Source organism: Paramisgurnus dabryanus, chromosome 1 (genome assembly GCF_030506205.2).
Source record: "Paramisgurnus dabryanus chromosome 1, PD_genome_1.1, whole genome shotgun sequence".
In the NCBI taxonomy this organism is placed as follows: Eukaryota; Metazoa; Chordata; class Actinopteri; order Cypriniformes; family Cobitidae; genus Paramisgurnus; species Paramisgurnus dabryanus.
This window is the reverse complement of record NC_133337.1, coordinates 62904171-62927463: the sequence shown is the minus strand read 5'-3', so window position 1 is coordinate 62927463 and position 23293 is coordinate 62904171. Positions and strand designations below refer to the sequence as shown.

The 23293-nt window shown below is 39.1% G+C and overlaps 1 protein-coding gene across 1 annotated transcript in view; it reads right to left on the bottom strand.

Annotated features, from left to right (window-relative positions):
• Positions 1-2610: 2610 nt before the first annotated feature.
• Positions 2611-23293, bottom strand: part of arid5b (AT-rich interaction domain 5B) — a 119049-nt gene continuing 98366 nt past the window's right edge. The window contains exons 9-10 of the mRNA XM_073815854.1: positions 11597-11792; positions 2611-6140 (exon numbers count right to left, since the gene is read on the bottom strand). Coding sequence (XP_073671955.1) covers positions 4086-6140; positions 11597-11792 — 2251 coding nt within the window. The 3' untranslated portion in view covers positions 2611-4085. The remainder of the gene's footprint in view (positions 6141-11596; positions 11793-23293) is intronic.

Here is a 23293-nt window from a genome sequence, read left to right as displayed (position 1 = left end):
AGTTTTCCTCATCTACTTTGTACTTCGTGATCAACAAACAAACAAAAACAAAATAATACTTTTGATGGCATTGATAAACCTGTGATGGTTTTCTGTGACGGGAAAGAAACGTAAAGTCATCAACATCTAATAATTTACGCAAGAGGCACTCGGGAGACGGGTGCTTGTTTGCCCGGGCCCACAGCATCAAGTTTCTGTCACGCTAACACATTGACCCCAGGGGATCTTATGAAAAACTTTCCATAATTTTACTCAAAGTCAACGAAAATCGAGCAGAACCAAAACATTTTACAGCTGATCGCTGTGAAAAACGTTAAGCGACGACGTCAAGTATAACCGCAGCAATGACAGTGTTCTTAATATCACAAAGTAAGTGTTTTGATTAATGACATTAATGTTTATATTTTTAATTAGTGTGTACAACTAGTCAACTAAATGGATATAACATGGCAAAGATGAATGCACATTTATATAGGCTATTGATTCAATAGATTTATAGCATTTTGAATAAAAACTTGAAAACTGTGAAAGTTTGTAACAGAAAATAGTGGTTTTCATCTTGACACTTTCTTGGTATAGAAAACACGTTTTTACCGAAATTTGTCAAAATGGATTTATTGCGTTTTGGAACCAAACTCTTCATATACTGTAAAAAGATGGACATAGTGTCCGTGACGTCACCCATAGGTTTCTGAAGATCGTTTTTTGAACCCAATAGTAGGCGCATATCCAAAAATGAGTGAAGAGGTGGGACGTGGGTAGAGGTGAGGTGGCTGGTTGCTGAAACCCCGCCTAGCTCGACTCAAGTGGCCCGCCCTTAATTATGCAGAACTTTAAGGCATAACCGGAAGTAGTAGGTCATCCGGGTACTTTTCGCGTACTGTTTCTTCGAATACTATGTATTCGGACATACTAGTCGGCTCACCTACTGCTTTTCGCGTACTATATAGTATGAAGTAGGCGGTTTCGGACGCAGCAGCAGTTTTTAAACTGAAAGCGCTTACTGTCTATTGGTAAAGGACTGAGTAGCTGTAGCTCATTTGCATTTTAAGGTACACACATAAAAACAGTGCTCTTTTGCTGTGTTAAATCTACACTGCTGGTGTTTATATGGGTACCACCATACATTTAACACTGGTGAATTTGCTGTGAACAGGGGCATTTTGGACATGCTATAATAAATGATCTGTGGGGTATTTTGAGCTGAAACTTTACAGACACATTCTAGCCACACCTGAGATTTTTAATACATCTAGAAAAATGTGCATAATATGTGCCCTTTAAGTCATTTTTTGTGATCTGGTGTTTTCTACATAATATCATCCTACATAATGTTAAGAACATTCAGTGAAAAATAACCATGATTTCTTTAATAACTTTAATTGACATCAATGAGTGAACTTTGATGCTCATCTCATCCTTAGATTATGAGACTTTAGTCTGGATTTTAGAGACAAAATCACAAATAGCATTGTGAACAGACAGAAAATTTGTTTATCTTCCAAAAATTGGGGACAGTCACACTTCAGCTACTGTCTGGCTACAAAAAGAACGCATGCGGACCAATGGCATGTGGCAACAGTGAAACAAAACCTATTCTGTTACGTTTGAATAAAGTGAATGTGATTTAAAGAGCACCTATTTCATTGCTAAAAAATATTATTGGTATAATACAATGTGTTTGCATGGTTTATGGTCACTGCCAGCTAATCTGTACGTTGTGATTGGCCTGATACCTATGACGTCAGCCGGAATGTTTCGCTCACAATGTAATGCTAACAGGAGTTAACTTACAGGCTGTGAGTCTGAAGCGGGAAAAAATATTATAATGTCGGTTATGTCCACATCCCCAATCCCAGGAAGTAAACTGTTGCCTACAGCCAGTGTGTTTGTTGTAGTCCAAGAAAAGAGATCTACGTTGCAGAAGATAACTCGCATCATCATTTACTTTGGGGTTTGTACCTTTTGCGTATCGTTAACATGTACTAATACACACATACACATCAAAGGAAATTTAAAAACGTGAATCGGACGATAGGTGTTCTGTAACTCCTACTGAGGCAAAATGTTTTGCACACACAAAATCTAATCACACAAATCTATTTTTAGCTACAGAAGACAGAATATACTGCTTAATTTCTCGTAATTATACTTTAAATGGATAGTGCACCTAAAAATGAAAATTCTGTCATCATTTACTTACCGACATGTTGCTGTAAACCTGTACGAGTTTCTTTATTCTGTTGAACAAAAGATGATATTTTAAAAAATGACGGCAAGTTGATGTTACCAACTGCATTTTTTTATCTTCTTACTATGGAAGTCAATGCGTACCATCAACTGTGCAGTTACCATCATTTATCTTCTCGTGGTTAACAGAATAAAGAAGCTCATACAGGTTTTCAACAACACGTGGGTGAGTAAATGATGACAGGATTTACATTTTTCGGGAACTATACCTTTAATAGTACTTCAATGGTAGTTTGATGATATTTTGTATGAAACAACATGAGGGTGAGTGAATGAAGAAAGTCCTATAAATAGTTGCGTTTTTAAAAAGTAAATACAATACAAATTTAGCAAAACCTTGTCTGGATGAACTGCAGTCTCTTAAGTTATAAAACTGTTTATTACTTATTACAAAATGTTACATAGCAACCTTGAGTGTTACTCCAAACACTGTTGGAGTAAATACGTTTCTTAAAGTTTAGTTTCTACTACCGGTACATCAAATAAAAAAAGAAAGAAAAATACAATTGATTACCCCTAGGAGTATTGTGTTGTTTTCAAATTGTCACTTGGTACTCTTTCCCCAAAATCTTTTTGTGCAAAAGAAATCATGCCGTTTTCAATTCAAAACTTTCCCAGCAAATGTTACACTTCATTTAATACGCAAATTTAATCGCTGCCAGACTTAAACTTAAACATTATATCGAAACCAATTTGGACTAGCTATCCATAAACTGAAACAGATGGAAAAGCCTGCGTGTGTGCTTAACTAAGTGCTCCTAAAGTGTTTTTCCCCAACCGTAATTTTAAATTTCATACATCTCTCCTGATAAAAAAGTCCTCTGAGTAAGCGATCGCAAGTGTACACCAGCAAATACAAAACTTGCTTTCTGACCGTTAAGTAGTTCTGTACACACTGCATTGTTTCCTCTTGTGAGCAAAGTCCAAAATCGCTCTCCAGCTCCACAGTTCAGAGCAATCAGAAAATACAGTAGCGGGTGAGTGTGATACAAAACGTGTAGAGTTTATGAACAATGTAGGTTATTTACAAGCACCTCAGTCCTACATTTGACAAACACATTCCACATTGCCCTGGCGAACGGGAGCAGGTTTGGCTGGGTGTGCGAGGAGCTGAAAGGTTGGCCGGCTGCAGGCAGTGGTCAGAGAAGCTTGTAAAGCCATCTTACGTTTCCTCACTGACCTTATCCATTCCTTCAAGGAAAGTTCATTTTATTTACATGTAACCGTGTAACGAGCCAAACCGCAATACTCTGTTCGCTTTTTTGCATTATCAAATGTGATATCTCATTGCTTAACCCTCATAGGATTGAAAAATAAACGTGAAACTACCACACTGTTACAATAAAAAAATAACAACAACGAAGCAACACACACAGTCAAGAGTAATGTAAAAATGTCCAACGCTAACCAGGCAGCTCTTGAATTGTCCTGTCGTAGTGTTTTAGACAAAAGAGCTCAGAATGGACAGAAAAAGCACCGCTGCATTGCACTGATTTGTCACTCGACATTCTTTTGGACACCTCCGCCACTGACATTACAGTACATCAATCTCCACTTGAGCACCTGTGCCAAGGCAACATGTTTTCCAACGAGAAAACGGACACTTTCGAACAGCGCGGTGTGTAAGTCACCATTGGCCCAGCTGGCCCCTGTTCGATGAAATGTGCAAATTATAAACTTTAGTGGCAAGAAGGTGAAAACGGAAACAATGGCTCCCGCGTTAAAGCATTTATAAAACACTTCGTTAGATACATAGCGTGACCATGCTTCATGGGTTTTTTCGAGGGGCATCGAGTCAGAGTTAGGTGTGGGATGGGAACATCAGACCACATCACCTAGGATAGTTTGGTGCTGGGGTGCACCGAGGAGAGCTGAGGGGGGCTGAAAGCCGGCTGGGGGTGGAGGGCCGACATGGGGTAGAGACCGGGGTGCAGAATGTCCCCATATGAAGTCCCCACCTGGTGCCTGTACATGTGGGCAGGGTTGGGGGCCAGGAATTGTCTCTGCATCATTAAGGAATGAATTGCGAAGGGGGGCATAAGCGGTGACAGCACAGCCTGGTTCTTCAAGTACTGCAAAGGATGAGAGTAACTCGGGGTGACGTGGGAGCCCAGGCTGTCACACATGTCCTGCACTTGAGATACAAATGCCCCTGGATACAGTCCTTGGAAAAGGTGGGAGTGCAAGGGGAACTTGTGGCCCTCTGTAGTGTAACTATGCACCATGCGTGCAGGTTCTACCAGCTTCACGGACTCTCCGTCAGCTTCCGGAGTACGAACCTTCCCTGGGCCATCTCTTTGCGTGGAGCAGTGCAGGGGTGTCACAGCCCTAATCTTTTTCTCCGGTGGTCCGTTCTCCAGCTCTTCGAGGTTCCTTTTCAGTGGCCGTGTAGTGCAGATATTCTGTGGGCTGCTTTTGGTGTTCAGAGCGGGCCGAGTCAGCTCATCAATCTTGTAGCCTAATGCATCTTCTACTCTGCCATTGTGAACTTTCTCCATGACCCTTGAGTGAGATTCAGCTACCTTTTTAGGTGTGGACACGGTCATGGGAGGAACCCGGCAGGCCCTGGGATGATAATCTATGCTCGAGCTATGACCACTGCCGGATTGATATAAAGAAGAGTTTTTAATGTCCTGATGCATTGTGGGATGTGGGAACGTTGAAAGGGATGGTTTGTGAGGAGAGGGCTTGGGGAGGCTCAAGTCAGTCGGTTGCTCCTCTGTGACCCTTTCTGAAGGTGAGTTCTTATCTTTCTGACTGAGTCGGGCAGAGTAACTCAAACCCACATTATCAGGATGTTGGCTTGGAGGAAAGCCCTGCGCGGTCTTACAATCCAAAGGGTAAACATCTCTGCTGAGATACTTGCTTATCTGCTCCTTGCTCAGGTGGTGCTCGGTTTGTCGGCAGAGGTCGTGCAGGTGCGGTGAAGAATAAAAGTCACTCAGGAAGCTGGGAGCCTGGCCAGGACGAGGCATCTCAGCAGACTTCTCCATGCTGGAGTGGAGGTCAGCCTTCATTAGATATGGTTCTCTTATCTGCGTAGGCTGTGGTTGAGATAGAGGTTCTCCTTCACTACATCCCTCTTTCTGACGGGCTTCTGTTAAGGACCGCCTTTCCTCATTACTTCTGGGCTTAAAGCTCTGAGCATGCTGGATAACTGATGGGCGTTTGATCACCACGTTAGTTTCAGTTGCAGAAGGAGCCTGAGAGCTCTGTTGTCCAGTGGTTGTCCCTTCTGTACAACTGCTGGATAATCTCCTGCTGACTAATGGAGGTGGTGGTCCATATGGGTAATTATTAAAAGGTCCTGTGCCGTTGACTTGGGACAACATCTTCTTTTTGGCTAAGGGTGACATAATGCCAGGATTTCCCCTGGGGTAGAGGAGAGGATTGTAACTGAAACAAGCTTCTTCCTTTCTACAGGGTTCGCCACTTTCAGCAGGGACTTCAGGAATTGTGAGTGGTTTCTGTTTTAGAGTGGGGAGCACCAATCCCACTTGGTTGTGGCTTTCCTTTGGTTCGACGTTTCCAAGGGCACCAGGAGGTACCTTGAATTCCACCATCCCATGCTTCCATTGGTCCGCTGTTTGTGAAATGGGGAGGGAGTGGGCATGCCGTAGTGGCATAGCAGCAGTAGAAACAGGAAACACATCACAATCCTCTGATTTGAGTGGTGCACCATCTTGTGGAAGTGAGGGATTCCCGTTTGCCAGTTCATATACGTTACGGAATATTGGTTTCTCCTCTTCATCCTTGACAAGTGGCTGCACTCCCTCATCCTCAGAAAGAGGACTTTCTTCCTCTCTCTCCTTCTGGGCTTGACCCTGTGACTGCTGGCTCTCCTGCTTGTCCAATCCCTTTTCCTGGACGTTTTCCTTTTCCTCTAGTTCCTATAGACACAATAAAAGAAGTAGTAATGAGTTATTTGGGAAATTACATGCAAATGTTAACCTTGTTATGAAAAATACAGTTTTACAGTTTTTAACTGTACAGATATCTCAAATGTCAATATTTTCTTTCTGAAAGTTTTCAAAGCATTTTTTAAGATTATTTTCCATAGATAAGTAAGTGCAAATTTCTGAATTGTGGCTTTACGTAGAACATATGATGACGTATGACGGTATAGTAGTGGTGTCCCATTTCTTAACTCATTCCCCGCCAGCCATTTTTTTGAAAAGTTGCCCGCCAGCATTTTTTTGTGATTTTCACAAAAGTTTTACAAAAAGCCTTCCAGGAAAATTTTCTTCTAAAAATATATAAACATACAAATATATCAAATGAAAGAACAGACTATCTATATTTTTTCTCTGCTTAAAAATCTTAAATATATAGCAAAAGCTGAAATAATTGCATTTTTGTAAAAGGAATTGTGTTAGAGATCAGATTCAGAATGATTATCAAAACCAACATGATCTCACAGAGTTCCGTGGGATAGGAATTTTTTGCTAATTTTTCCGTGGGATAGGATTTTTTTGCAAATTTTTCCGTGGCATTCTCACGGATTGGTTACTCAACTGCTTTTTCCTATTTTCAAACCATTGTCGCTTCGGTTTAGGGTTAGATTTGGTGTTTGCGTTAGTATGTCAATTTAAGTATTGGTTTATACTATTTTTTCTGATGTATTCTTTTATATTTTCTAAACTTTAATCAATTGTTGCCTGGTGTTGGGGTTAGAGTTGGGTTTGGGTAGGGATGTCATTTTATGTAAATCTAACCCTAAACCGAAGCGATGGTAAGAAAATGGTAAGAAAATAGGACAAAACAGTTGAGTAACCAATCCGTGAGAATGCCACGGAAAAGAAAGTCAGTGGCAGGGCCACGGAAATATGCGGAGATCCGTGAGAATGCCACGGAAAAATTAACTCGTCAATTGCGGGGAAAGAGTTAAAGGTGTAGCGGAAGATTTTCTCGAATTTTAGAAAAGAACCGCCTTCTCCACCTTTTTAAAAAATGCAATTGCGCCACACTCCTGATTGACAACCCGGAAGACCAATAGTCTTGATGATCCACCCGGAAAAAGAAAATCCTCAGCAATACCTTTAAGGGAAACTTTTTTAACCCTTACCCTTTCCACTTTGTTTGAAGGGGTATAAAATAATATTGGGACTGGGCCTTAGTCTATATGTTATGACTGGTTTAGTTGTGTAAGCTAAAACGTCTGAGAACTCAGAATGAAGAAGTAAAAAGCAGAAATGCGTATGAGGTAATGCAACACTATATATTGCAGATTATTTGGGAACTGAGGGAGGGGTTATAGCAGACCATTGCAGTCTGCATAGAATTGACACATTGTTACATTTTTGGGGAGTCAGGGTATGGCGTAGGGTACATAACTATGCGTAGGCTACACCGTACACTCAAAGCAGAAGTATAAATTGCACTGAAGTGTTTGTCAGGTTGTCTAACTTCTTAAAGTGTAAACCACAATATTTTTCCAAAAAGAAAATATATTTTCTTTCCTCTTCCAAACACAAATAAATAAAAGATGAGACTGTAAAGCATTGTTTCATTAAACAGAATCTCCAAATGCACTCTAATTGAATGAAAGCAAAAAACTTAGTCAGCATGTTTGGTCATAAGAGAGAGCAACAGACACCTGCTGTCAGTCCAGAGCATCACACAAGTGTTGTACTCTGGGTAAACTCCAGATGACTTTAATGAGCATATGCTCACCGGAACTTCAGAGCGAGGGCTGTGGTACAAACCCGCCCATCTATTCATCATCAGCACTGGAGGATAAGATGTGCAGATGTTTGACTTCAGCTGGGGTCAAAGAAAAGACTGGCACGTTCATTTTGCTCTATTTCCCCATTCAACCCGAATAAATGTGCAACCGCTTGTGAATAATTACGTTCATACATCGCATAACACGCTGCGGATACAAACAGCTTGTTAAAAACAGCATGATTGGTTTGATCTAATATCTGACAACTTTCAAAGAAAGTCATTTATATCTGGCATGCAAGTTTTTAATGGTTTTCATCCGTAATGACTGTTTACGTGAATAATGCTTTACCTAATGCTGTGTTTGTATTAGTATTGAAAACCATAAATCTGGTATTGGTATCAAGTATTGGTATATATCAGGGTATTGGTATCAGGGTTCTAAATTAACACCCGCCAACCCGCCAAATGCGGGTTAAAATTAATTTTGGCGGGTGTTCATAAAAACTTACTAGCCAGTTTGGCCGGTGATGCATGAGGCATTGCATGCATGATACATAATGCTCTGTTCTCGGACATTTATTCCTCTGGCAGTATTCCTACATTTCCCATGAACACTGTACCGTAATGCTACGTGATGATGTTTCATACACCCATTGGCTGTGCGCAGTTTGCAGTGAAACCACTCAAACCATGGAAACGAACGGAGCGCATCCACAAGAACACACAAGGAAGGCGGCATAGTCTAAATCTGTTGTGCCCCGGTGTAAATCTCAAGTTAAGATTTTAGCAGTTAACTAGTGTATTCCTTTACAAAGATAAAAGCGGCAAAAACGGATCTATATGCGCTTGTAAAAGCGAATAAGCGATGCAGCAGGCGCACTGACGCATACACGCTCAAAGCCATGTCCGCGCGTCATTGCGTTTATCCACGCACAACCGCATTCAACGTCACGCGATTATGTTAGCTTATAAAAACATGACGAAACTAAAGTACGTTTCTAAATTATAATGTTAATCTTATTTTGACTCGATTACTATTGGCTTCTGTGGACATCAGAAATGTTTTGTGCAAAGCAGGGAAATGGAAGCAGAAAGGAGAGATGATGAGTTTAAGGGAGGTAAGAGAAACTACATCCTCAGACCCTGTCAGGTCTCAAACATTAGAGGAAAACATTTCAGGAGAACCTCTTGTCAAGTCTATAGAATTGCATTGTTGCTGAGAAAATCAACACATGTATGAAATTAATATTTAGTTTACTAATGTTTAACTAGGACATACATAAACAGTTAGCAGTAACTATGACTGAGATTATTTTAGTATAGCAGTCATAAAATGACTGGTTTCTTAAAATATTGTACAAATATTCTTGTAAAAATAAGTTATTAATCATTGCTATCATTGTATAATGTTGAAAATATGCATGTACGTGAAAGAAAAAACCGAAACGAACAATTTGTGGTGGGAACAAATAATTTTAAAGTTGAGGCAGTAGGGCTAAAGGACCATGAGAGTGCCCAAAGTCATCAGAGAGTCTAACGTTAAGACAAGTCTTATTGAAGAGAGCCTTGCTTGGAGAAGCCTCACTTTATGTGTGTTTTTCATACTAACAATGTTAATAAAATTATCAAATGCATTCATAATTTTTTTTTCACCGGAAAAAATTTGGCTAGTGGAAATGCTGATTGGCTGGTAACTTTAGAAAGTTACCAGCCACATTGGCTGGTGATCAAAAAAGTTAATTTAGAACCCTGATTGGTATACCTGAGGGGTCATGCTGTCTTCTGCCCTTTGGACTCAATTTATGTCTTTAGGGTCACATGCAGGCTTCACAGGGCTACAAAATACAATCAATAGCCTTATTGTATTTAGTATTTAATTTAACAGAGCTTACAATCATCTGATTCTTAGCAGAGCAGCCCGTCTGTATTTGTGCACGGCCTGATTATTCTCCAATGACATGCGGGCCCTCGAGACAACTCCCAACTTCTATCTCTCCAAATGTCCTTTTTATCTCTCCGGATCTATAGCTCCGCTTTAAGCGTTTTTCCTCCGTTCTATGCCCGAGTCTTGTCATATCAGCTCTGCCTTGAACAGAGATTTTCATTTTCTGTCTTGTACGATGTAGAATCAATTATCCGGAGAGGTCTTTTAAATGACACAACATACCAGACAGATGAGGTGGGCAAGAACCTACAACAGCCCTTTGTGTTTCCCCACCGCAATCTCTAACGTGTTTCATGTGTGGCAGAAATGAATATGTGCCGTGTAACGACTTTGAAATGTGTCTGAATTTGACAGACATTTTCAAACACTCCTTTCATCTTCTCTGCAATCATTTGCTTATTCATGTGAAAATAATAACTCAATTTACATTCCTTTCCCTGGCCGTGCTCTTTTTTTTCATATTTATGCTTAACTGGAGAGACATTTGCAAATCACCATGGATTTATTGGCTTTCAGGGACAAAAATAAGCCCTGTTTTTGCAAAAATGAATGGAAACATGAAATCCATTGGCTCGTTGCATTATGGTTACAGATATGATGTGAAAACATGCTGTGAGCACAAAAGGTCTTGTTGATAAAAAGAACCAACAGTGATTTCAGTCTCCTCAGATTGATTCGTGAAGAAAACTCTGAGGAAGCTTATGGAAACGGAGAGAGAAAAACAGCAGATTTACAGAAAATAACTGAATCAGGCACAGCGTATAAAGAAGTCGGTCAGACAAAGAAACACAGTTTGATATCCATGCTGTTGTAGTGCATTGGTAAGAGCTTTAAAAGCAGCCAAATCATCCAGCTGCTCCTTACAAACGAAATTATTACAGGCTTGTTTGTGACAGCTTATTTTTTTAAAGAAAGGCATCCATTTTAATGTGTTGCCCCTTTCACATTGACAGGTGCTAGTACTAGATCAAGTACCAATATTTATCTGGCATGAAAAATGTGTTCTGACAGGCTCCTAAACTTGAGGTTTTTGAGCCAGGAACTGTTATGGGCAATAAGGTCCCAAAATTAATGTAGACAGCAAACGTGAATTCATCACAAAGGGAACTTCAGTAAGATAAAATGCACATGAGAGCGGTTCAGTAGAGGTCTTTTCGGGTCCAAAGAAATGTACCCGACTTAAAATGAACGAATCACTATTTACCCGAACTCGGAAAATTAGATCTGAGTCTGACCCAACCCAGTGCCAATTTAGCCAACTAGATCCGGATGTAAACGGCACCGACGTAAGTGCAGTCTGCAGCCCCACATGCACCAGTCAGACAGAAAGAAACCCCGGTGGCCTCGCAACCCATTTGGCCCGCTGCTTCATTATTTCCATTTGTTTTCTAGCGACGACAACAAGGTAACCGCTAGAGTGTGCATTCAAAATTGATTGACAGGTCTGCCTCAACGTAAATTAACCTATCGCCAGCCACACAATGTCACAAGTGCTCTTGGCAAACAGATGGGGGTTGGAAAATGACTCGATGCACAGGCGAGATAGTTTGGGCAAAAACACATTCCTTTCAAATGACCTGAGACCCAATGTTGCTAATATTATACCCGACCCGTGTCCAAGGCACACGTGAAACACTTTTTTTGGATCTAAGTGGACCCGTGAAGACTTTAGTTCACAGCACCTGTCCTGGGATGAGCATCAGCGTCGTTTCTAATGTGCTGAATGATACTGACCTGCTCTGGGACTTTAGCTGTGGGGTCTTTTTCAATCCATGACTTCTGATTTTGTTCATCCTTAGGCCGCTTCAAGACTGTTAACTTTGTTTTGACAGCTCCCTCCGGGCCACCAACTTCCTGTTTGCGGGGTTTGGAGGGGGGCAGAGGTTTGTCCTCTTCTCCTTTAGTAAATCTCTCATAGGGCAGAATGAGTCTGAGGAACAGAGGAAAGAGATACAGGTTAGTGAAATGAGGCTGAGTCATCTTCTGTTTGAACCTCACACAGCACTGACTTCCTTCCTGAACTGATAATAATAATAACTGATAGCATTGTTTCCTGTCAACTTCATGTCTTATCTTAGACAAACTGTGTAACTGAATCAGACATGACGTCATAAAAGATAAAAAAAGAAATGTGTCTTTGGGGGCTTACACAATGTGTTTATGCCAGCGAATGTTTTTGATTGTTTCCAATAGAAGTGCCATGCTTTTCAAAAACGGCAGCAGCTGGCGGGTTTTGTCTGCGCTAAGCGCCGGCACTCTGACTTGAAAAAAGTTCAACTTTGGGTGAAACGCTCAGCTAGTCAATTTCACGTCTGACTCGGCCGTCCAATCACAGTGGAAGAGGGGCAGGACAAATATCACAACAATCAATGGCGCATCGTTCAACGACGCCAACAAAGTATCATAGCAAACCAAAGCACTTAGCTGAAAAAAGCTGGCAAGCACCTACAGTTGTGTCTGTCTGGTGTTTTAGCCGCTTTATAATGCTTTGTTGTACAAGCCCTTATAGGTAGCTGTAAAACACTTTTCAAACAATATTTACATGTGAAACATCATGGGCATTTTAAACAGTACACACAACTGGTGTGTCTTTGATAACCAAGCATGCTTATTTTGAAATGTTGTTTGCAGTTTAAATGATGCCACAACTCATTACGGTACATTCACATGGGACATAAGCGTTAACACTTGCGGAAGGCATGTCTGAAGCGCGGCCAACAGCCAATCACAGTGGCCGCATGGTCTTGCCTAAGTGTAATTGGCTGGCTCTGCACATGTTTTTTTTGCATAAGGCGATCTGACTGGCTTACGCGCGCGTTGGCGCTTGAAAAGTTGAGAAATAATGCAATGTTGATGGATCGACAATTTAGTTCAACAATGCATGATGTCACCTATTAAAAGTAAATGAGAAGTGTTAACGCTGATGCTCCGAGTGAATGTACCGTTAGTGTAACATTTATATCAATAATAGTCATATAATAAATAGTAAACTAATACATATATATACATTTAATATATATAGAAACTCTGTGTTCATGATATTTGGTATGGTATTTATGATCATTTTAAAAACCCTTATATATAAAGGTTTTAAAATGATCTTAAATACCATACCAAATTTCATGAACACCGAGCTTCTGAGACTGTTTTAATATGTACTTCATATTACCAATAAAAAAACAATCTAAAAATCAACACCAGGGAAATAAAAATGTCTGTACAGTAGTAAACACTTAAAAACACACACAAATATACTTATGCAAGTGATATTTGGACAAGTAGGGAAAAACAAGAACCTAATATAAACGTAACTAGAAATTAGCAACAAAACTAATGAAATCAAAGCCAGCAGGGCAGTATACTCAAACTGTACTGTATATACAGTCTAAAATAATGATTTATTGGAGGACATCACAGTTTGGTTTGTAATTGGATACACAGGGATCTCATCTGCCTCCCTGCTCTCATAGACTGAAGTTTTTATAATGCGTCTCATGTGATGAATGAGTCCGACTGGGAACTGAGGCATGAGGAATTATAAATATCTGGCAGATCTCACGAATCACAACCTCCAAATTTCAAAAAATGTGCAGCAGATAAATCCATATGAACCCCTGATTTATCACTATTCACAATCATTTGTACAAGCCCTTTCTTTTTAATTCTGACTGAATAAGATCTGCCAGCATTCATTTCTGCTAGGTTGCAGCTGTATGGGTGAGCAGTTCACAAACTAACACGGGGTTAATTCATTTTAGCACAGCTATTTTACACAGTTACACATGACTAGGCAATCTGTGCTTTATTTTTTTCTCACCTGTAAATTTGTTACCAGTTTTGATGTGTTTTTATTAATGGCCAAAGAGTGTTTTTATGTTTTTATCGATTTCTGAGTTGGGTGCGCAAGTCTTCAAATCCAACCTTATATTATTTGAATCCCTGACTTGTTACCTAAAACATAACACATACTGTATGTCAACTCCTTGTAACTGATAGCTAGACTTGAAAGCATCTTTTTACACAGCGGTATTGTTACAGTAACACAGTCTTACAACTAAGCCTCAAAACAAAAAAGCCATTTCCCCCGCTTACCCCTACAGTACGTTCATTTGACACAGAGATGTCCGGGTTGCTCATAGCCGGACCGCGCTGAGCACGCTCAGACAGGGGCTGTGCTGGAAAACTATGCCGGTTGAGGTCTGGCGGCCGGCCAGTGGTAAAGCTAAGCGGGAGCCCAGAGGGAACATTCATCTTCAGATCCCATTACCACAAGAGTTTAAACATGTTACAGCTGCTAAAAGTGGAAAACGGCTCGGTCCGCACAGTCGAATCAAAATAGCGGGCAGCTGCCAAATACCTGATTCCCACTGTAATGTTTCAATCCATGTTTACATAACGGAGGCATAATAATGCACACAATGACTTATCTTGTTCACAGCTAATCCTTAGAAATCTCTCTCGTCTGGAACGAACAAGGTGTTTTTCAAATCCCATAGAGAGTTCGTACTTAGCTTTAAGCTGACGTCCCATCATAAACTCTTTTACATTTGAGGAATAATTAATATCAGATGTTTTGCTCTCATTTTGCGTATTTCGTTTTGGGAATTTGCTTGTGTGAGAGTGTTAATTAAGAATGAAAACGAGCCCCCCATCCCATCGCGAGGTGAGAAGTCAGAAAATAAATCTCAGCTCTTTCTCTACACATGACCATTTATGGGAATAACAAGTCACTGTTCCTTCCCGTTTCAGTTCACAGAAGAAAAACAGAATAACTCAGAACAAGTTAGGCTGCGGAGTTTTCCTCAGAGGAAAAACGTTTTAAGAGGTTGAGGGCGTCTGTGAGATTTAAATTTTTGTTATTTTCATTGAGCTCAGCAGCTGGCAGATAGACAGCAGAACTCATTTCATAAAGCCGGTAAAGGCGCGATGCCAAGAACTGGAAATATGCAATTAAATGTTTCTTTATGAGAACGAGAGAGAGACAGAGAGAGCAAAGCAAGGTCATAGATTTGGTTTTAATATTTGGTAGGGAGAACTAAAAAGTTCCTAATATGCAAACATTTGCACAACTTTCCTTGCCTGTAAATACAGCAGGGTCCAAATGTTTGACAGCTTAATAAAACAATATTGACACATATATTAACACCTTTGTATTTAAAAGCTTAGATTTGCTTCAAGTATCATTCTCAAAATCATGCTGAATAATATAGATCTTCAGGTTTTGTGTCTATACAGCTTATATGTCATTATAGCATTTTCCCGTTGTTTAACTAGCAAAATTGGATTTGGACACACCTTAAAGGGAAAATATGCTCATTTTCCAGCTCCCCTAGAGTTAAACATTTGATTTTTACCGTTTTGGAATCCATTTAGCTGATCTCCGGGTCTGGCGGTACCACTTTTAGCATAGCTTAATATTTACAGAAGGTGAACAAAATCAACGGCTTTGCTGTTGTACCATGGATGCAGCAGGCGCAATGATATTACACAGTGGCCCAAAATAATCCCGTGCTATTGAAAGTAACCAAGGGGACTATTTTCGGCTGCTGCGTAACATCATTGTGCCTCCTGCAGCCATGTTACAGCAGCAAAGTCTTTGATTATTACACCAAAATGAGAGTATAGTTCCTTGCCATATCAGCCTAGAAAATCGCAATCTTAGTACACGATGTAACTACAGAAGAGTCAAGTTTTAAATAGGACAAAATTTGAAACACGTTGGTTATTTTTTACTGCGATGCTAATGGTCTAATCAGATTCATTGGATTATGCTAAGCTATGCTAAAAGTGCTAGCGCCAGACCCGGAGATCAGCTGAATGGATTCCAAAAGGGTAAGAATCAAATGTTTAACTCTAGGGGAGCTGGAAAATGAGCATATTTTCAAAAATAGTGGATGTCCCTTTAAGTGCACATGTGATGTGCTTTTTAGACTACGTGCCTGTCTATATTTTGGGCGGAAACAAAAAAAAAATAGAGGGTTACTTGCATTGCAGTGTTGCAGTTGTTTAGCTGATTTGCCCCACACCATTAACATTATATTCATTCAATAGTTATCACTTGAAATTTTGGTAAAGATCATCAGTAGCTCTTAAATGTGTCACTATCATCTGCATCCTATTCATGCAGGTACAAAAGTGATCAAGGGGAAAACAAAGGACAGGACAGAGTATGTGTTGCAAGAAAAGACATCATCAGCCTTCAAAAAAAGTATAATGTACCGTTTTGTCACCAACGTTGTGTTGGGAAACATTTCCCTGGTAAATGAAGCAAGACCCTTTATGATGCTCTAAACGTGCATTCACTCCATTAACAGGAATATTTCTCCTCATGCGGCTGGAAACACGAGTGAGATCTCAACCCCATTCCTCTTCCAAACATCTTCACAAGAACTGATGACATCTGTGAGCTCGTGTTTAACCTACAGAATCGCTGCCAGCAATATCGTGAGAATCACGCTGAGATTTCTAAAGCTTCAGTGATGATGGAGCGCTTCTGAAGACATCGGACTCCTCATTTTATCATGTTTGTTCTGTGTCAAACTGTGATCATGTAATGATATTTCTGCTAAATAAAAAAAACTAATATCAGACTCAAAAATATGGAGCTAGAAGAGTCTCAATAAAGATAAATGCACACACTACATTCACATATGCACACACAGGATTCATAAATACACATGCAGGATACACAAATGCACACAAAATTCACAAATGCACACACAAAATTTAAGAAGCACAGAAGATTCACAAATGCACACAAAATTCAGAAATGCACACAAAATTCATAAATACACAACCAATTCAGAAATGCAAACAACATTTACAAATGCACTCAAGATTCACAAATGCACAGGACAAGATTCACACACAAATGCAGTAAAGTTCACAGACCAAAAACAGTTTGTAAATCAAGATATATTTGTGTGTGCATCAGAAATACATTTCTGAATCTTGTCCTGTGCATTTGTGAATCTTGAGTGCATTTGTAAATGTTGTTTGCATTTCTGAATTGGTTGTGTATTTATGAATTTTGTGTGCATTTCTGAATTTTGTGTGCATTTGTGAATCTTCTGTGCTTCTTAAATTTTGTGTGTGCATTTGTGAATTTTGTGTGCATTTGTGTATCCTGCATGTGTATTTATGAATCCTGTGTGTGCATATGTGAATGTAGTGTGTGCATTTATCTTTATTGAGACTCTTCTAGCTCCATACAAAAAGGCTACGGCCCCGTAAGTAACTTTCTATTATATCTATAGAGAAATAGATTTTTTACAATAACATAAATCATTCAAAATTTTTTATACTTTTTAAAATATTGTCCTTATAGGGAGTCAAGTTGCAAGTTTGATTGATTATTTTCTACATAAAATCATGTAAAGATCATTGTGTGAAAATATAATCTTGATATCTTTAATATTGACTGAGTAAGATTATATCAAAGATTGAAATCAATGTGAAAGTTTGATGCTTCAGATCTCATCATTAGATTATGAGACTTTAACCTGGATTTCAGTGACAGGATCGCATTTATCAACTTTAAAAAGATTGCTTTAAACTTTAAATATGACTATAAATCAATATTGTTATAGTCAGTGCTTTATACTGTACGTTTTTTTTGTCTGTTTAATAAAATGATTAATGTCTCACGGGAAATCATTTGTCCAAGTTTTTGGCTTCAAATGTTATGATTCAATTCAAAACTGATTGGTTTGGTTAAAGGTATAGTTCACCCAACAATGAAATTTCTGTCATCATTTACTCACTCCTATGTTGTACCAACCCGCACAAACAGTTGATGCATCCACAAACGGTTTGGTTACAAACATTTCACAAAATATCATCCTTTGTGTTCATCAAACAAAGACATTTATACAGGTTGGTAACAAGATGAGAGTTAGTAAATGATGACAGAATTAAAATTTTTGGGTGAACTATCCCTTTAAGAAATACTTCAGAAACCAAAACCACTGAAGAAACTACACAGCTCCTGCTGCAGCGTGATTAAAAAAACCCATCTGAAAATACATAAGGTAGAAAAAGTTCAGGATTTTAAAGCCCGGTGGCAAAGTCAAGAAAATGAATGGAGTCACAGTCGACTGGCTGTCTGTAATCACGAGCTTCACTAAGGTTATTAAGTCCTCTATTTCAGTGCACTGCAGTGCTTCATTTTTTGTCCATTTCTATATGTTGTCCACTTCAGGTGTTGTGTGGCATCAGCCAGCTGGTTCTGGAGTGGCCCGCTTATGTGCCAGAGCAAGAGGTGTCTGCTTGTTTATAAGGGTCTTGGTGTCTAAAGTAACCACCATCAGCAACTCAGAAAGTAGCTTTAGGCTGCGCATGTGAATAAACCCTTGCTTTTTAACATCTACATTTACCCACTTGGTCAGCTTTTGAGATCTCTTGGTTTAAAATTTCACCTTTATGCAGATGACACTCAGATATGCACACACACTTACCCTAGTGAAAATGTGCCTGTTGATTTTATTACCACTTTATTACCAGGATTGGATGACACATAATTTTCTTTGTTTTAAAACTGAGGTTATGCTTATTGGTACACCACCCCAATTACGTAAAACTGGGTCGGTTACTTTGCCCATTGATGGTTCTGTTATGGAATTTAAACCAAAATTGAAGAATCTGGGCGTGATTTTCGATTCTAGTTTAACATTTAAAACTCATATTAAAAACACTGTTAGAACATAATTCTTTTATCTTAGAAATATTGCGAGATTATGTCCGATGCTGTCTTTCCCTGTTGCTGAGAGATAAACACTTTTGTGTTTACCAGGATTGATTATTGTAATGCCTTGCTGGCAGGGGCATCTAAAGCTACCTTAAACAGACTGCAGGTAGTGCAAAATTCAGCTGCTAGAATCCTCACTAGAACTAGCATGAGTGACCATATTACCCCGGTTCTGGAGTCTTTTCATTGGCTCCCTGATGGTTTAAAGTTGATTTTAAAATGTTGATGCTTACTTACAAGGCTTTGCATGGATTGGCACCTCAATATTTGGCTGAGCTTTTAATTCCATATATTCCATCACGTGACCTTCGCTCTTCTGAAACTGGCCATTTAACTGTTCCTTTAACTCGTTTAAGATCAATGGGCGACAGGGCTTTTTCTTCATTAACTCCAAAACTATGGAACTCCTTACCTATTGAGATAAGGCACTCTTAGCATTTTTTAATCACACCTTAAAACTCATTTTTTTAGGTTAGCTTTTAATTGAACATTTGTATTTTATTCCTTTATTTATGGTTTTATTTGTTGTTGCATTGTTTTATATATGTGTGTATTATTTGTATATTGTTGTTGTTCAGCGCTTTGAGACTTACATTTAAAGGCGCTATAGAAAATAAAGTTTATTATTATTATATTATAGACACACATAATACCCCACCCAAACCCCACAGCACAACTATTAAGCCATCCAGAAAAACTAATCAGGGTTGAGAGAAGGGCATGAACATATTCTGCAAATACACTATTACATGAAGTATGTCAATGGAAAGATTAAAGTTGCATTGTGAAACTTTTAGAAGGATCTCTTGACAGAAATGCAATATAACATACCGGTCAAACGGGGGACAAGCCATGTCAGGCTCGGGGTGCCCCGACCTGAGGTTAACAGTGGTGTATAAAGACCTTACATAAAAAACTGTATTGTTTTTATTACCTTAGAATATGTCGTTTTTATCTACACACAGTACACAGCAAGTCCCCTTACATGGAAATCCGCGTCATGTTTCTACAGTAGCCCTAAACGAACAAACTGCTTTATAGAGCGCGTTTCGTCCCTACGTAGTCTCAGACGATGACATGTTTCTCCTGTTGCGGGTACCATATGCATTTTGAACATGTTGTTTTTACCCATGGACAACATTTTTCTAAATAAAACCTAAACCCATCCCAAACCCTATCCATAACCAAACCCTAAAATCAAAGGGACATGATAAGTGAAAAACAATGGTCCAGAAGCAGATAATCCTGGTTGTAAGCTTAAACTTAAAACAAACTGTAAACTTATTTCTTAAATCTGATTGGTTGATTGAAATGTTGTCCCAGGGTTAACATAATGTTGCCCTGATGACATCAAATTTGGAGAGCCCACATGGATAATATCCCTGTCTCTAAATATGGCAGGGTCTCTCCTTTAATATAAGTCTGTGTGATTTTGCCCACCTAATCGTTCGCGATGTAAGAAATCAATCAGTTAGGAAATAACGGCACAACTCTTCACAACTTGCGGCACGATTTAAGGATCATTCATGTCTGGAGCACAAATGGTGCGAGAGGAATGAAGTGCCAAAGTTTAATGCTTTTGGTTTGGCAAGTGAACAAACCTCTAACCCTAAGCATGGTCCATAGTAATAGTGATGCTATGGCAAACACCACTTATTAATTCACTGTTAGCCAAACGGATCTGGATCCCTACCATTCAAAGTGCCTCAACAGAATCATGGTTTATGAGACACCTTAAGCCTGTTCAAATGAATCATAAAGACAGGCATGCCTGGGAACACAACCATTTCAAAAGCAACTACTTTATATAGTCTTTAATATGAATACCTGAATTTGTGATTTTAATATGAATACTTAGTTTTAGGCATAAAAAAATAGCTAACTATGACCCATACAATGTTTTGTTGGCTTATGCCACAAATATACTTGTGCTACTTATGACTGTTTTGTGCATAGATATGTATAAGTAGATACGTCATTAGCAGCTGTTTCTATGGGCCGTTATATGTTAATCGTCCGCCATATTGGACCGGTCCAAGGCAGGATGAAACCCAGTGTTGCCAAGATTACCTATGTGACCTTATGTGGTTTTAAATGTGACCACTTACTGTACGTCAGCAAATGACTTGGTGAATTCCTTCATTTTTTATTACTTTAAAGGAACAGCTGATATGTCAATGGACTTGATAATTTGTAGTATTTCAGAGGAAGAAAATATTCTGAGGTCAGTGGGGCTTTTCTGTATAGAGAACAGACACTGCTGAATGTAATGAGGAACCGTAGCAGAACTTCATCTGCTGAAGCCGTAACCACAACCACAGGACCAGGGAGGAACTGAAAACTCCGCCAGCCTGCGTCCGTGGACAGACATAGTAAACTTGAGGTTTGATTTTAGACACCAATTATTATTGAAGCAAGTGCACAGCTGTATGTAGGAAAAAAGAAAAATTATATAGAAGAGACACCTTTCATAATGTAATAAACAGACCTCATTACAACAACGAGCGAAATAACTGCAAATATAAATGTTAGCTGCTCTGAACGTGAAGCGGCCCAAAGGAAAATATTATTGCCCAGACGTTGCTCTTTCATATCTCTAGAGTCGGAGTCTCATTTATGATTCATTAAAAGTCAGTGTAAAGTCATTTCAGAGAATTGTTTCTAAACACATAACAAAGACTGTGAACTACTAAATTGTGGAGTTATACCGTTAAACACTTTTTTCCACATTTCTGTGTACAGGATTATTTGGGCGGGGCTTAAACAGTGGCTCGATGATGCACTGGAGCCACAGAGCATGGCCCCGCCCATAACACAATCACGCACTGTAAAAATGCAGCATGAAGTAAAAAAACGTAATTTTGCAAGTAAATTCAACTTACTAAGTTTTGGCTTGTGAAAAGTTGACATAACTTATAAAATCAAGTTGAAATTGTTTAACTTAATTTAGTAAAGTAACAGAAAAATATATGTTGATTTGGCAACGTTCTTGTTGAGTTCACGCTTTATTTCTGGATAAATTAGAGTTTAAGTTAAGTTGTTCTTAACTCTTTCACCGCCAGCGTTTTTAAAAAAAGTTGCCAGCCAGCGCCAGCGTTTTTCATGATTTTCACAAAAGTTTAATGCCTTCCAGAAAATGTTCTTCTTTAAATATATAAACATACAATATACCAAATGAAAGAACAGACCCTCTGCTTTCAAACAAAAAAAACCGTTTGATCCTACCTTTAGTGGTTCTTTTGCAATCAGCTTTTGAATATGGGTAGGTTTTTGCAAAAACACCATATTTTGAGCAAAAAGCAGGGATAATTCCATTTTTATGACGGACTTTTCATAGAGATCTGATTCAGAGCGATCTTTAAAACAGACACGGACATGCAGCAGCTTGCCATAGGGCAATACTTCCGGGTTTTAAAAAGTTGCGGAAGGGCGCCACCTGGTGGATAATAGCGGTATTGCGGAAAGACGGAAAATCTCGTCATTGGCAGGGAAGCGTTTTCTCTTAATTGACGAGATATCTCGTCAATGGCGGGGAAAGAGTTAAGATGTTTCTAGATAGGTAATGAAAAGACAATTTTTGAAAGGCACAACGCTATTTTATTGCTTTATGTTATGTTATGAAAGTACAGCGTGTGACTCCATTACCTTAAAGGCGGGGTGCATGATCTCTGAAAGCCAATGTTGATATTTGAAATCACCTTAACAAACACATCCCTACCCCAATAGAATCTGGACCTTCTTTTGATAGACCCGCCCCACACATACGCAAGTGTGTTTTGGTCCTCGGCCCGACTCCCTTTTCCAAAGTGTTTTTCAAAAATCATGCACCCCGCCTTTAATAATAATGTGTGTTACCACTGACTTGTTATTGCATGTTTCTGTGACGTGAATCATGTGATACAAAAATAAAATGGTAAATATAAGGCGTGAACTTGAGCACAATTCTTCTGCGCATTTCACTTGATGATCAGATCACAGATCCGACTACACCACCCTTTTAATACGACTGAAATTTTCATCCGATCGACCTCAATATTGATTAAGGTGTTTACATGAAGGCTTTTCAATCTGATTCAGCCATCGATACGATTACAAATGGAATATTTGGTTCCATAGGTATTTAACTTTTCCAGTCTTTTCCAGATAGCACGAATCAAAAAATCACCAGACCACATCAGAATATGGCCAGCCTATCTTTTAAATCAAAATCACAGTTTTAAATGACGAATGTATGAAGCTGAAAAGTGAGAACGGGCTTTAGCTGAATAATGATATGGCGCCAAAAGCTATATAGCACTTGCTATTCCCACTTGGTCGCCCATCTTAGGTGTTTTAAAAGTTTTATTCTGACTAGAAGAGGCTGTATTCATTCTTCATGTAATCTCATATTATATTAATAATAATTACCATAATATTAAATATATTTTCTGAGTGAGTCATTCAGGCTGCGAGATATTTTTCTCTTCTCTGTCCAACACGTAGGGCTTTATGCCACCAAATGACTAATATTTAACAGGACACTCCTGTGTTGCTATTAGAACAACATCACACAATCCATACTCAGGTTTCCTCAGTCTGCTGAAATAGTTCATGCACAAATAGCTCTGTTGATTTACATAAGCATTACATAATCCCATAGACGTGCATTTGAAGAATAACATTTGCACGATCTCCAATGTTGCCAC